Source organism: Cebus imitator, unplaced genomic scaffold, assembly GCF_001604975.1.
Source record: "Cebus imitator isolate Cc_AM_T3 unplaced genomic scaffold, Cebus_imitator-1.0 Scaffold1, whole genome shotgun sequence".
In the NCBI taxonomy this organism is placed as follows: domain Eukaryota; kingdom Metazoa; phylum Chordata; class Mammalia; order Primates; family Cebidae; genus Cebus; species Cebus imitator.
In genome coordinates this window covers 17,053,274-17,069,909 of record NW_016107316.1, presented here as the reverse complement: position 1 = coordinate 17,069,909, position 16,636 = coordinate 17,053,274, and the positions used below count along the sequence as shown (strand labels likewise).

The 16,636-nt window shown below is 37.8% G+C and overlaps 1 protein-coding gene across 20 annotated transcripts in view; it reads left to right on the top strand.

The window, feature by feature from the left end:
* DTNB (dystrobrevin beta) overlaps window positions 1-16,636 on the top strand; it is a 310,883-nt gene that overhangs the window by 143,785 nt on the left and 150,462 nt on the right. For all 20 annotated transcript variants that reach the window (XM_017527170.2, XM_017527155.2, XM_017527133.2 and 17 more), the window contains exon 9: window positions 12,374-12,498. In XM_017527170.2, coding sequence (XP_017382659.1) covers window positions 12,374-12,498 — 125 coding nt within the window. The remainder of the gene's footprint in view (window positions 1-12,373; window positions 12,499-16,636) is intronic.

Here is a 16,636-nt window from a genome sequence, read left to right as displayed (position 1 = left end):
AAAAAAAAAAAAAAAAAAGAATACAGGTGTAAAATTTCTACATTAAAAAATTTGTAAATTAATTTGAGCATTTTCAAGTAGCACTTGTCCTGGAAATGCAAGAATAATTCAACTCCCATTTAAGATAATTGAATGGAAATTCAGGCCAGGTGTGGTGGCTCATTGCTGTAATCCCAGCACTCTGGGAGGTCAAGGTGGGAGGATCACTTGAGGCCAGAAGTTTAAGACCAGCCTGGGCAACATAGCGAGATCCTGTCTCTACAAAAAATAAATAAATAAATAAAATAAGAATTAACCTGGCACAGTGGTGTGTGCCTTTCATCCTAGCTACTCAGAAGGCTGAGGTGGAAGGCCAAGAGGCCAAGGCTACAGTGAGCCCTGATTGCACCACCTTACTCCAGCATGGGCAACAGAGCAAGATTCTGTCTCCAAAAAGAAAAAAGACTGGAAGATCTGTCCTATCCTGTTGCACCAACCTGACTGCTGACTCCAGCAACATGGTAAACTAAGCTAACTGTAATCTCCTTTCTCCAATGACAGAGACAGGCATGCTGGATTAAATATAACAACAATTGAAATGCAGAATTTAGCTTGACTAAAAGTCAGAGAAAGCCCTGGCTATCAGAATTAAACCTAACACTGTGGTGTTCCAGGGGTCTATCAGATTGGATCCTGGATTTAGCTCCAGAGGTTAGGGTTTAGTGCCCCCACAACGAAGGAAATCTGTCTGATTCACTCAAGGTAAGTAGAACTAATATTTCTGTAAAGGCCAGAACTTTAGAAGAGCTGCCTTCTTAAGAAAGAGGAGCTTAAAAAAACTCCACTGGCCCAGAGAAGGTACAAAAAACATGCAGCAGCCAGGGCAGGGTCTGGGGAAAAAAACCTCCAAAGTGTACCTTGAAAAACCGAAGTAATCTTTTCAAGCCAAAGTGTTAAGTACAAGTTTAAATTAGTTAAAATTTGTGACTGAAAGTTTTCTGAAAAGTTTAAAGAGATTTTATTCCAGTGCAAACTAGGGAGATGCAGCCTTTGGTACAGAATGAAGGTACCTGCTGAGAGAAGCAAAAGAGGAGTTGTCTGTTACAGAGAAAGTTCCTGTCCAGGTTCCTACTCTGGTCCACTTATGCAAATGAAGGTTGCCAATTTGCTTAGTTCTGATTGGTTGATGTTTGCTGAGTTCTGATTGGTTGATGCAAGAGACAGTCTATTGCCTCATGTAGGAACAGACAATTATGAAAGTCCCAATGTTAAATAAACATAGGGTTTGCTGGGAAGCAGAGTATGTTTGTGACCTCTAGTTGGCAAATGGCTGCTTTGGCTGTATTTGAATTTAGGCCATTCACCACTCAGAATCCATCTTGAAGGATTGGCTCTTTCAGGGTTCACAAGTTGAAAATTAAGTTTCTAGGCCAGGCACGGTGGCTCATGCCTGTAATCCCAGCAGTTTGTGGGGGCTGAGGTGGGCCAATCACTTGGGGTCAGTAGTCCCAGACCAGCCTGGCCAGCATGGTGAAAGCTCATTTCTACTGAAAATACAGAAATTAGCCAGGCACGGTGGCACATGCCTGTAGTCCCAGCCACTCGGTAGGCTGAGGCAGAAGAATTGCTTGAACCGAGGAGGTGGAGGCTGCAGTGAGCTGAGATCATGCCACTGCACCCCAGCCTGGGCGACAGAGCGAGACTCTGTCTCAAAAATAATTAATAAATGGATAAATAAATAAAGCTTCGTACGCATAGTAGCAGCATTTCTAGTGTTCAGTAACCACATGGGGCTAGTGGCTTCCATACTGGACAATGCAGATATAGCATGTCTTCATCATCCCTTAAAGTTCTGTTGGATAACACTGCTCTGAAGTACCTACCAGAAGCAGACGCTGCCCCCCGACCCCACAAAAAAAATGCCTCTGTAGCCATTCACTTCTGTAGCTCAGTTCAAATAGGACCCCCATGCAGAAAACAACCCCTGCTAAAGGTGAGCTTATTATCAAAAATTACAAACCCAATCACAAAACAGTGTACTATGAGGGAGAATCAGCAAACAAACAACAGATAGGTTTAGCATGCCAAGAACTTTAGAAATGGCATGTTCAGAAAGTTAAGTGAAATTAGGAATAGTGACATTGTTAAAAGGGACAAGCTGACATGAAGAAAGGCCAAATTGAACTTTCAGAACTCAAAAATATTAAAGTTAAGCTCAATGGAGGAGTTAAATAGAAAGTTAGGGACTGTTAGAGTGAAAATTAGGGAATAGGAATTAGATCTGATGAAATTAGTCAGAATACAGAGTGCTGAACATAGATAAAAGGAGATGGAAAGTGTGAAAGTAAAGGATATAAAGTGTAGAATGAAAAGATCAATCCAGAATTCTTTTTTTTTTTTTTTTTTGAGACAGAGTTTCACTCTTGTTACCCAGGCTGGAGTGCAATGGCGCGATCTCGGCTCACCGCAACCTCCACCTCCTGGGTTCAGGCAATTCTCCTGCCTCAGCCTCCTGAGTAGCTGGGATTATAGGCACGTGCCACCATGCCCAGCTGATTTTTTGTATTTTTAGTAGAGACGGGGTTTCACCATGTTGACCAGGATGGTCTCGATCTCTTGACCTCGTGATCCACCCGCCTCGGCCTCCCTAAGTACTGGGATTACAGGCGTGAGCCACCGCGCCCGGCCCAGAATTCTTTACCCAGCTAACTATTCAAGAGCAAAAAGAAATAAAGATATTTTTCAAAAAAAAGCCTCAAGGAGCTTGTCACCAACAAAACATTGCTGAAGGAATTAATAAAGGATATACTTCAAGCAAAAAATAATTTGAGGCAAGAAAGAAGAAATAGTGCCAAGTGGAACTGATAAATACGGATCACTTTAAGCACCAGGTATAATTAATGACTAATTTGGAGAGCTTATAATAAGGTGCAGCTGAAGTACTAAACAACTATGACATGAAACTGGTTGAGGCATGATTAAGTTTAAGGGACTTGAGCTACTAGGTGAGATTAGAGATGTTGATTAAGATTGTGGTAAGTGTTCATGTTAAAGTAGAGAAAGTTCTTGACTTGTCTGAGGATTTAGCAGGCTTTGGACCAAGAGTCTGCCACTGGGGGTATTTTTCTGCTTGGATCCCCTCAGACGGCGTGGCTTGGAGCTCAGGATGATGTACTCAGAAAGAGAGAGTAATTGGAAGTGAAGTGACAGGAATGGCCTCAAAAGCACCAATCCTGAGCTTTTTCCATTAGGCTGTTATGCTCCCAATGTCAGGGCCTGTCAGCATATACCCTGAGCTGAAGATTGTGCTGTACAAGGAATTAGCTTGAGGCTGATTGAAACACAGTGATCTGAGCTCAAGAAAAAAGTTTTTCAGAGTATCTCAGTGCCTGGTTCATGGTTATCTGAGGAAAACAATCCTCAGCCCCTAGCACAGGAACACATGTGAAACTGTTACAGTGAGTCGCCTCCTGCTGCCCACTTTGGAATCTGCCCCTCAGTTGGACACCGTGTCCCCACACTGCCACACCTTCATAACCCTCCCACCCCCGAGTCCCCAGGGTGGTATCCCCACGCTGTGCTGTGGGTGTCTGTTTCTTTCTCATTCCTCGTGAGAATGCTTCACTGCTCTCAGCTGTCCCTCCCAGTTGCCAACTATTCTTTCTCTGAGTAATTTCACCTGTTGATGGGCTGTTTGTGTCAAAAAAGTGACAGACCTAGTGATATGAGCCTTAATTTTTACGCCGAGTTTTATGTGCCTATATGTGAAGATCTGATTCATAAGACTATTTTGAGGGTTAAATGAAAAGCACCCACCAAATCCTTGACACTTAAGTTCTCAATACATGTTGCTTTCATTTAACAACAAAAGCAGCCGCCAGAAGAGTAAACTCAAAGAGCAAATTTCCAAAAGAGGAAACTAAGAAAAATAAAACCTGAAAAGAACAAAAAGGAAAAAGATGAAACAAGTAATGACATAATAAACCTAAAAAATGAATAAAAATATATTACCAATCAGTAAATTAATTAAATTTTCTAGATAAAAAGCAACAATTGTCAAATATTTTTAAAAATCTGTCTCAGCCAGGCATGGTCCTGTAATACCAGCACTCTGGGAGGCTGAGGTGGGCAGATCACTTGAGGTCAGGAGTTCGTGACCAGCCTAGCCAACATGTTGAAACCCTATCTCTACTAAAAATACAAAAATTATCTGGGTGTGGTGGCATACACCTGTAATCCCAGCTACCCAGGAGGCTGAGGCAGGAGAATCACCTGAACCAGGGAGGCGGAGGTTGCAGTGAGCAAAGGTCATGCCACTGTACTCCACCCTGGGTAACAGAGCAAGACTCTGTCTTAGGGGGAAAAAAAAAAAATCTGTCTGTATGCTGTTTACAAGAGACAGTCAAAAAAATACGGACACAGAAAAATTAAAAGTTAAGAATAAAAAAGACAAACCAGGCCAAGTACTAATCAAAATAAATTTGTTGAAATTAGATTAATCTTAGAAAAAGGATTTCAAGGCAAAAATCTTTACGAGAGAGGTTAGAATGGTAAACTTTGAATGTTTTATCATATTTATAAAGTCTTTACCAGAGATGGTTTGTCAAAGATAAAAAGACAAAATTAACAGTTCTACACTAATACACATCTAATAATGTAGCTGTAAAATATATAAATTAAAAGTTAATAGGAACACAGTGAGATTGAGAAATACATTATCAAACTGGATAATTTTAACATATCCAGCAATGAATGATTGCACGTTTTTTTTTCAAATGCACAAAAATTGACCACATAAAGGAAGCCTCAAAAGAGAATTAGTGTAATATCATACGGATTATATTCTCTGGGAAATCAAGGGCAAAAAGATAAACTGTATATTTGGTTATAAAAAGCTAAGTTGTAATGACCAAATTTCTAAAACAGCATTGCTTACCAAAACTGATTCAAGATGGAATAGAACACCCAAATAGTAACATAATTATTAAAGAAATTGAGGCTGGGTGTGGTGGCTCACGCCTGTAATCCCAGCACTTTGGGAGGCTGAGGCAGGCAGATCACAAGGTCAAGAGATCAAGACCATCCTGGCCAACATGGTGAAACCCTGTCTCTACTAAAAATATAAAAATTAGCTGGGCATGGTGGTGCATGCCTGTAGTCCCAGCTACTCGGGAGGCTGAGGCAGGAGAATTGCTTGAACCCGCGAGGTGGAGGTTGCAGTGAGCCAAGATTGTGCCACCGCACTCCAGCTTGGTGACAGAGTGAGACTCTGTCTCAAAAAAAAAGAAAGAAAGAAATTGAATTTGCTCGATATATTTACACAAAGGAAACAACCAGGCCTGAATGACTTTACGTGAATTTCAGCAAATGTTCAAATAAAAGAACAATTGCAGTATTATGTAAAATTTCCCAGATTCTTTAAGAAGTAATGAGCATTCCCAATTTTACTTTTGAGGCTAGAATAACCTCGGTACCAACAGTCAGCAAGAAAAGGAAAATTACAAGCCATTTTCTTCTTACAAAGAGAAACGAAAACATGAAGAAAATAGAAAACTCAATTCAGCAGTGTTTAGGAAAAATAATATATTGTGACTACACTGGTTTTATTCATCAATCAAGGGTATATTCTTATAATTTACCACATTCATAGATTGATGGATTAAATCCTTATAGTTATCTTGAAAGACTCATATAAAATATTGAATAAAACCCAACATCTAGTCTGGGCACAGTGAGGCTGAGGCAGGTGAATCTGTTGAACCCAGGAGGTGGAGGTTGCAGTGAGCCGAGATCGAGTCACTGCACTCCAGCCTGGGAGTTGACTGAGACTCAGTCTCAAAACAAAAAAACAAAAAACCCAACATCTATTGATAATTTAAACACACACAGAACAACAACAAAAACCTTAGCAATCTATGGGTAGGAGAAACTCCCTTAACCTAATGTAAAGTACTTGTAAAATCTGATAGCATCTCTTATATTTACTGGCAAAAGGTTGAAAAGATTTAAGATTGAAAACGAAACAAGAAGGCTTGCCATCTTCACTTTTATTCAGCATTTTATTGGCAACCCTAAGAAATCATACCCATTGTGCACTGTTGGTGGAGTTTAAAATGGCGCAACTTTTGTCGAAAGTAGTATGGTGGTTCCTCAAAAAGTTAAAAAAAAAAAAAAACTACCACATAATCCAGCAATTCCACTTACGGATATAGAACCAAAAGCATTGAAAGCAGGGTCTCAAAGAGATGTTTGTACGCCCATGTTCATAGCAACACTGTTCATGATGATCAAGGGGCGGAAGCATTCCGCATGTCCATTGGTGGTTTTCAGGGGCTGGAAGGAAGGGGAAAAGGGCATTTGTTTAATGAGCATATAGTTTTGGTTCTACAAGATGAAAATATTCCTGAGATTGGTTGTACAACAATGTGAATATGTGAATATACTTCACCCTAATGAGCTGTACTTTTTTTTTTTTTTGAGATGTAGTCTTGCTATCACCTAGGCTGGAGTGCAGTGATGCGATCTCGGCTCACTGCAACCTCCATCTTGCAGGTTGAAGCAATTCTCCTGCCTCAGCCTCCCAAGTAGCTGGGATTACAGCCCTGCCACCACGATGCCCAGCTAATTTTTTGTATTTTTAGTAGAGATGGGGTTTCACCATGTTGACCAGGCTGGTCTTGAACTCCTGACCTCAGGTGATCCACCTGCCTTGGCCTCCCAAAGTGATGGGATTACAGGCGTGAGCCACCGCGTCCTGCCTGAACTGTACATTTTTAAATAATTGAGCAGCATGCACTCCAACCTGGGCAACAGCGAGACCCTGTCTCTAAAATAATAATAAAGTGATTGTGATGGTAAATTTTATGCTATGTATATCTTATCACAACTTATAAAAAAGGACAGAGTTGCTATATACAAAACCTATTTGTAAACTACCTAGGAATAATAACAGACATATAAATCCTTTATGGAGGAGAATATGAAACTTTGTTGAAAGACATTCGAGAAGATTTGAGTACATGGAGAAACAAACATATTTATGGAAAGGAATGGTCAGTATGCAAAGATGTCACCTCTCTCTAGAATTATCCATAGATTTGATCAGTTCACATTGAAATCCCAACAGGATTTTTTTGGTGGCAAATGACAAACTGATTCTAAAACTTAAGTGGAAAGTGCAGCGATAAGATGCCCTCAAAGAAGAATGTATGTCTGGAGCACTTGACTTCCTGAAAAGATAGGAGGCAGCTATAGTCATAAAATCACTGGTGGTGTTATAGGGATAGAAATAGAATATATATCCAGCAGGAATGTAGGTAATAATAGTCAATTTATTAAATAATGGACTATTAAATGATAAATATAAGTAGTAAGTGTAGGACAAAATTGGATTATTTCCTCATACTTATCAAGACATTATTTCTAAGTAGATTCAAACTTAAAACCTAAAAAGTAAAAACTATAAAACTTTAGATGGCAATGTGGGAGTATACCTTATAGCCTTGGGGAGGGAAATATTTCTTAAGGTACAAAAAGCACAAAATATAAAGGAAAAAATTACTAAATTGGGACTGCTGTTATTAAAGATGTTCGTCAAAAACATAGTAAAGTGAGAAACAAGCTTCAAAATAGGAGTTGTTTGTGAGATATAACTTTCCTAGGATTAAAATACAAAAAGCATAAAGAACTCTTAGAAATCAGTTAAAAAAAAAAAAAAAAAAAAAAAAAAAAAAAAAAAAAAAAAAAAAAAAAAAAAAAAGGCAATCCATTGCAACCCTATGACAAAGATAAGAACAGACATTTCACCAAAGAAGAAACATGAATGGCCCATAAACATAGGAAAAGAGACTCAATCTTTTTAATAACCAGGGAATTGTAATTTAAAACCACAATACCATTCATCACCCACCAGCTTGGCAAATGTTAAAATGTCTGGCAATAACAAAGCTGGCCAGAATGTGAAGTTTAAGGAACCTTACACAGCTAATGAGAGTGGAAATTAGTGTAACCACTTTGTAAAAACAAGTTGGCAGTGCTTAGTAAAATTGAATGTGCATAACACTATGAGCCAATACTTCCACTGTTACAAAATTCTTATACATGGCCACTAAGAGACATGGACAAGAAAGTTATACCAGCATTGCAAATGAATAGAAAACATGGAAACACTCCAAATATACATCAGCAGTGGATTGGATATATAAATTCCAATGTAATTAAGCAATGAAATACCATCAAGCAGTGAAAAAATGAATAAATTGTAATTACATCCATCAAAATGGATAAATTGTAACATAGCTGAGTGAAAGAACCAAGTTGTGGAAGTGTATATATATAGGGCTATACAGGTTTTATATGTATCTAAACAATGTATTATTTATACATAGTTGATAAGATAATAAAGAAATGATTAATATAAAATCCAGGATAGTGATTATCAGGAGAGGAGGAGGCAGAGTGGGAGTGGATATAGTATTAGGATAAGGGCCCATCAGGAGTCTTCAGAGTGACTAATGTTCTGTATCACAGGCAGAATAGTGAATAGGTAGGTTTTTGTTTAATAACTTTTAAAACTGTACATATACATTTTATACTCTTTGGTGTGTGTATATATGTGTATTTCGAGAGAGGGTCCCACTCTGTCACCTAGGCTGGAATACAGTGGGACTATTGTAGCTCACTGCAGCCTCACACCCGTGGACTCAAGTGATCCTCTCACCTCAGCCTCCTGAGAGGCTAGGACTACAGGTATATGCCATCACACGTAGCTAATGGTTTGTTTGTTTGTTTGTTTGTTTTTGAGATGGAGTCTTGCTGTGTTGCCCAGGCTAGTCACAAACTCCTGGCCTCAAGTGATCCTCCCACCTTGACCTCCCAAAGTGATGGCTTTACTGGTGTGAGCCAGCATGCCCATCCTCGTATATTTTTAAAATATAACCTTGTAGTATTTTTAAGAGAGGATAGGGCATGTTTTGAAATTAGGTAAAGTGGAGTAGGGTATTGAAAATGCAATATCCTACTTAAAATAATTGCCTAATAGTATTTAGAGGAGATTTAACTTTCTAAGTTAAGACATCTCCATTAAATCAGTTTTAGAGTACAAGTTGGGAGAAAGTACAGAGACCTCAAACAGCATCTCTGATATAGGTGCTTAAAGGAAGCGTAGGAGACCCCAGGTCCGGCACCTGTAGTGCTGTTCTTCTGCCCTCACTCCCTCCTAGCTTCCTGAAATTTTTAGTCATCGACTGTCAATTCTCGGGCCTCATCCTAAGGGCTGACTGGACAGAAGCGCTAATGCTCCTGTCTTGACACTTACCGCATTTTTCAAACTCCTGCTTTAGAGACTTTGTTAATAGTAGCCTCCTAAACTAACTATTATCAAAATTCACTTCAGGCCCAAGTCATAATCACTCTGAGATCTCCTAAGGAAATCACTTATTTATGTGTTTAGACAACCTAATTGGGTACATAGTATTAAAATTTTCAGGGTAATATATTTTTTGGTTTTTCCTAGACCCTAGTTAATAGTGTGATTACATGTGTTTATTTCCTTTTTTTTTTCCTTCCCATACATATCAAGCTTCTCTTGATGTGCTTCAATTATTTGGAATTCATCTTGATGTACTGAATTTACCTTTCTGTTTCATGGCTATTATTTTTAAGATGGAGCTCAAGTAGTCTGTGTGATAATACATTTCAAATACATTGCATGAATTAACGGCAAATAGAGCAAAAAATCATGAAATTAATACATCAATGACAGATGTAATATTTCATTATAAAGGTGAGGTAAGGTGCTCTCTTTGATGTTCTCTGATTGCCTGTACTTGTAGTTCTCANTCTGATTGCCTGTACTTGTAGTTCTCAAAAAAAAAAAAAAAATAAGATATATGTGGTTTTACTAGGTAGGTAAAAGCAATCTGGAAAATTCATCTAGGTAAATAATTTGTTCAAATACACATTCTATTACAGGACAGGTTCTGAAAATACAAAGATGAATAAGATGTAGATCCTACCGCTCAGGAGCACTAGTAAAACAGAGATGGACAAACAAATTAAAAAGTGCAGTAGAGCATGGTAAGATGCAACAATGGAAATAGGTACAGGTAAATGGGAGCCTGGAAAGGCACTTGCTGTCATATGGAGCAGTGAGGAAATTCTTCACAGAGGAAGGGTTGCTGACCAGCAGGCTTGAGAGAAGTGCAAAAAATTTATAGAAAGATAGATTGGGAAAGGGAGACCTGGGAAAGGCATGTGCCAAGATACAGAGACCTAAAAGAACACAGTGTATTTTGAGTTAACTGTGAGCAGCTCATCACTTAGGTGAGTGGGAAGTGGAAAGAGAGAGGCAGGAGTCAAGTGTGAAAGCTTTTGTATGGAAAATGAGACATTTATGTAGATCTCATTCTGTAAGTAACTATCAGCCTTTGAAGGATATTAAGCAGAAGAGTGACACGATCTCTGGGGGCAGTGCAGAAACTGGATTAGTGGGGGAAGAATCAGCGTCACATCACGACTTGTTGGGCAAAAAGAAAATGGAAAGAAGTTAGGGGAGAAGTTCAGAATTTCCGCTGTGTTTTGCTGTATATACTTTTAAGGAAATTAGGTTACATCTAGACTTTTCCCAGAATGTTCTTTTCTTTTCTCTGCTTTTGAGACAGGGTCTCATTCTGTCGCACAGGCTGGAGTGCAGTTGGTGCACTCTTTGCTCACTGCAGCCTCGACAGCCCAGGCTCAAGCGATCCTCCCACCTCAGCTTCCCAAGTCTCAGGGATTACAGGTGCATGCCACCGCACCACTTAATTTTTTTTGATACTTTTTGTAGAGACAGTGTTTCACCATTTGCTTAGGCTGATCTCAAATTCTTGGGCTCAAGCAATCTACCTGCCTTGGCTTTCCAAAGTGCTGGGAGTACAGGAGTGAGCCACTGTGCCTGACCAACATTTCCCAGAATTGAATGTGTTGAAGGGAATAGTAGTAGGTGATTTGGAGCCAATACATGAAGCTCTGAAGAAATTGTATTATTCAGTCTTTATTATAAATAAGTATTCATTAACTGGGCCTATATGGTCTTACAGGCAAACAGATTTTTGTTCATTTTGTGTTAAAATACTGTAACAAGCAGCATATAGAAGTCTAGTGGGGATGTGGTATTGACGAAGCAGACAGCTGCAACCATGTTTTATTTTCCAATTAAAGTGGCACATATGGTAATAAACTGCAGAGGCATCAGAATGAAATATTTAAAGTTTTTTCCAGTTAATATCCTGCCAAGGAAATCTCAGATAACTGTTATTTTAGAGGAATTGTCTGGACAATATAATCTGTATAAAAGGTGCTTCCTTAAATACGGGTTTTAGAAGTGAATGTTCCATATTGTTTATTTTTGTGCATATTTATGATTAAATCTTAGACTTGGTAGTCTTCGGTGTGTATTATTCTACCTTCCAGAAAAATGTATTGGTATGCCAACTTATTTTTGTAGCGTTATATATCATAATACAGAGCCCTGGGTCTGATGCTGCCTGTGTATTGTGAATGTACTCTGTATCTGACTACATAACCTGACCCCTAATATCAAGTGTTCTGCCTCATGTTTATTTGGGAATATCCTAACATCTTGGGGATGTGACTTAGTTAGCTAATCTGCTAACATCCATAAGCTATGTACTCTTAGCCTTTTAGTATTGTAGCCCATCAAAAAAGGGTTTTTTTTTTTTTTTTTTTTTTTTCTTTTTTTTTTTTTTTGAGGGAGAGTTTTGCTCTTGTTGCCCAGGCTGAAGTGCAATGGCATGATCTTGGCTCACTGCATCCTCTGCCTCCCAGATTCAATCAATTTTCTTGCCTCAGCCTCCCAAATAGCTGGGATTACAGGCACCCACCACCACACCCAGCTAATTTTGTATTTTTAGTAGAGACGTAGTTTCAACATGTTGATCAGGCCAGTCTCAAACTCCTGACCTCAGGTGATCCACCCGCCTTGGCCTTTCAAAGTATTGGGATTACAGGCATGAGCCACTGCGCCTGGCCTCCATCAAAACGTTCTGACTCTGATCGGGGAATTAACATTAACATCTTAGCAAAAATGATCCAGAAGCATCAAAAGAGGTAGTTCTTGCCAGGAGTACATAGTGATGTCCAGAAGGAAAGTTGACATTGCTTGAGAGTGTGACTTTATTGTAAACATGAAGGAGGAACTGCAGAAATGAAGGACCACAGGTGACCTTGGGACAACTGGAGATTCCTTTCTGCAGGGCCCAGTGATGTTGACCGTAATGAAGCTTGATTTGTATTTGAAAAGTTGTTTTCTGCACTCTTGTCACAAGGTTTTTTTTTTGAAGTTCCTTTCTTCTTTTGAAGAGTTGATTCCTTATTATTTTCTGCTTTGACACAGAAATCTCCTGCAAAGAAGCTGAGCCATGCAATTAGTAAATCTTTGGGGTGTGTACCCACCAGAGAACCCCCGCATCCTGTTTTTCCTGAGCAACCAGAGAAACCACTTGACCTTGCACATATAGTGTAAGTATATACCTGGATGTGGATGTGAATCACACTGAAATGGGGGCCTTGTGAAATTCTGTGGATCAAAACCAGACATCACTTAACATGAACATTCAACTTTCGGGTTTTTACTTTCTATCGGGGGAACTTAGACTTCAAGCTTTCTTCTCTGTAAATCACCGTAACCTCATGGAAACATAGCTCCTGATTCCTGAAGCCTGAGTACTATGGCAGTCTCCAGAAACATGAGTCCATTGAAGAGTAATTACTGTTCTGGTTTTAGCTGGGTTGCCTTTTGTTGTTTTGGGTTCATTCCTTAAATCAGTGGTAGAAATCTTTTTCTCTACAGCAGTAATGCTTATAGGGACTTAAATTAATTTAGACAACATGGAAATGAAAATCAACTTAATTTGTTCTTTTTGTATTGAGAGAAAATTAGGAAACATAAGACTATATTTTATAAATAAAACTGGTATTTCGTATGTATATTTAGTTGAATATTCATGCTAAGTAAAGCCGAGCTAGAGGGGAACAAGAAAGTTGAGAAACAGAGGAAAGAAGGGAGGAAGAGAAACAGTGAAGGATAAGATTCAGCTTCTAAACTGCTTTCTTCTCTCTGAATTAAATGATGATACTATGCTTCCCCGATGAATAAATTTGGTAGGGTTTTGGATCATGAATCTTTATCAGGTGTTTAGAAGTTTTTCTGTTGCAGTGGGCATTCATTTTCTTTCACCTGCCAGATGGAAGGTAGTTTAACTAAATGAGCTCTAGAGAATCTTGATCTTTTTTCCTTTTTTCTTTCAATTATTTAGAAATCTTTTTATATCTATTAAAATAATCCATGCATGTGAATTAAAAATTCAGTCACACAGATGAGCTTATAATGAATGCAACATACCCTCCCACACTTCACTGTCCTTTGGGTTTTAAATCTACTAATAGTTATCTCCATATTTCTAAATAATATGTTGGGAACACCATTTCTTGACTTACCAGTTTTAGATGTTATTATCATTCTTCTTATTTTTTGAGACAGGGTCTCGCTTTGTCACCCAGGCTGGCGCACAGTGGCATGATCTTGGCCCACTGCAACCTCTGCCTCCCAGGTTCAAATGCGATCCTCCCACTTCAGCCTCACCGGTAGCTGGGACTACAAGCTCAGGCCACCATGCTCAGCTAATTTTTAGAAAATTTTTAAGTAGAGATGGTGTTTCACCATGTTGCCCAGGCTGGTCTTGAACTCCTGGGTTCAAGTAATCCACCTGCCTCAGCCTCCCAAAGTGCTGGGATTACAGGTGTGAGCCACTGTGCCCAGCCAGCTGTAGACATTATTGACTGACTTGTGCTGTAAGAAGTCAACCTCACTTCTAACTCTGCATCCCTGTTTTTCATAATTTTATCACCATTTTAAAGTTGATTACCTTTTTAATTTTAAATAATATTTTAAAAACTCGATTTCTTATAACTTCTTTTTGACTTCTGCTTTGTAAACTGAGAATATTAGCACTTTCTGTTTACTTTTCCTTTGCTTCCTAATGTCTGTCATCTGTGCCCTTATTTTCATATTGTCAAAGCTGATAATATTTGTCTTCTCTTCTATAACCGTAACTAAGTCTTCTGAGGTTGATTAAGGGTTAAATCTAATAGTTGAAAACCAAATAATGGCATTTACGGTTAGTATCCTTCATTACAGAGTCATGTAGTGTGCTGCAATTCTGTGGATCCTTTTGTGCAGTTACTCTCTCATTGGAGTTCACTGGGCTCTTCTTTCGTACCTACCGTTGATTGCTGAAAATCATTCCTGTTGATTTGTTAACTGATTGATTTTCTTGTACAGTTGTTGTTGTTGTTGTTTTTCCTGTGGTTTCTCATTGCTTTCTTTTTGTTCTTGAGAAAAAAGATGTCTCCCACCCCTACACAGTGTTCCATAGCACAATTTATCTGTTGCCTATAATCCCTTTTTTGTTAAATCTGTTAACCCTTTTCCTTTTTGGTTAGTGTTTTTAGTGTTGAATTAAAAAAAAAAAATCTTTCCCTGCCCCAACATTATAGTGGCTTTCTCCTTATTTTTTTTTCTTTAGGTTTTAAAGATGGCCCTTTCACATATGTCTTTAATTCATTTGGAATGGATTTTTGTGTGTGGTGTGATGTAGAATATCCAGTTCTCATCCCCAGCCCCTCGCTTTCTGCATCTGAATAATAACTTGTCTCAGGGTCATTTATTAGGTAATCCATCATTTTCCCACTGACTACAGTGCCACCATTGTCAAAAATGAAGTTTCCAAATATGCACAGGCTGGCTTCTGGGTTCTTTATACTGCTCCTTTGGTCAAATTGTCTGTCCCTATGCCAATATCTCACTGTCTTAATTACCATAAGGGACTAAAGTAATCTACTCGTTCCTGAGTGTCTTGTCTATTATTTGCTCTTTTCTCTTTCATATAAATTTTAGACTTATCTTATTGAGTTCCTCATAAAATTTTGTTGAGATTTTTGTTCAGAGATTCATTGACTCTGAAGATTGAATTGGGGAGAATTGACATCTTTATGATATTAGAGCTTTCATTCCATGAATGTGTCTTTGCATTTATTTAAATGTCTTCTTATACCTTTAAGTAAAGTTTTATAATTTTTCCCCAGAAAAGTCTTTCTATATTAGATTAATTCTCATTTCTCTTGACATTTGTAACTGATGTTATAAAAAGTATTAGTAATATCTTTTTTCCTGTAGCTATTTGAGATATACTTTACATGCAATAAAATACACCTACTTTAAGCGTACAATTCGATGAGTTTTGGTAAACATATGCCGTTGTGCAATGGAATATTTTCTGAATTATATTTCTTAACAATTGGTTACTAGTGTATGGAAATGCAAATAGTTTTTGTATTTTAGTCCACTGTCTGTGTAGTCATCTTGCTTAAATTGTTCCTTAATTCTAGTACTTTATACTGAGATTCTTTTGAATTTTCTATAAATAATTATCTGATCATCCAATAATGACTGCTTTGTTTCTTCTCTTCCGTACCTTATACTTTTGAAAATTAATCATACTTTTTGCAGGGCGGGGGGTGTCTTACTATGCTGGCTAGCCCCTCTGGTGCAATACTGAATAGAAGTGGTTTAGAAGGCATTTTTGTGTTATTACTAATCCCGAAGAGAATGCTTTCAGCATTCATTTAGTGTGTTATTTGTTGTAGGTTTTGTCGAAACTATTTATCAGGTTTAAGAAGTTCCCTTTTATTTCTAGTTTGCTAACAGTCCTTTCTTTTTGTCCTGAATGGATGCTGAGTTTTATCAAAGACCTTTTTCTGTATTGAGATGATTATATGATTTTCTCTACTGATGATCAAAGAGTTTTTCTTTATTCTGTTATTGTAATGAATTACATTAATGGTTTTTAAAAATCATCTTTACCTTCTAAGGTAAATCTGAGTTGGGCATTGTTTGAATACACTGCTGGGTTTTGTTCGCTAATATTTTGTTTAGATTCTGGCTATGTTTTTGAGTGAAATTGGCCTATAACTTCCCTTGATTTGGGGGTTATTTTTGTTTTGTTGTTTTTATTGTCCAGTTTGCGATTCTTACAGAATTGGGGAGCATTCTCTCTTTTTATATTTTTGGAAGAGCTTGTTCAAGATTGGAGTTATTTTCTTTGTAAATTTTTGATGAAACTCACTAATGGAGCCACGTAAGCCTGAAGATTTCTTTGTGGGAAGAGTTTTAACTGGTAATTCAATTTTTAAAAAACAATTAGAAAACTATTTTTATTTTTTATTTATTTTTGAAGTTGCCTTGAAGCATTTTCTATTTGTAGGAATTTATTAATTTTATCTCAATTTTAAAAGTTGTTGACACAAAGTTCATAATATTTTATTGTCTTTATAAGTCTACAGTATGTATGCTAATGAGCCTTTTTAATTTCCACTCTAATGTATTTAATGGCTTTTTTTTTTTTAAGCTGTCAAATCTTGACCTAGGTTTGTTCCAATCTAGTGGACTTTTCAAAGGACCAACTTTTAGTTTTGATAACGTCTTTTTGTATGTACTGTGTTTTTTATTTCATTTATTTATGTGCTTTATTTTTTCTTTTATTAAGTTTCTTTGGGTCTATTTTGCTGTTCCTTTTCTAACTTTTTTTTTTTTTTTTTT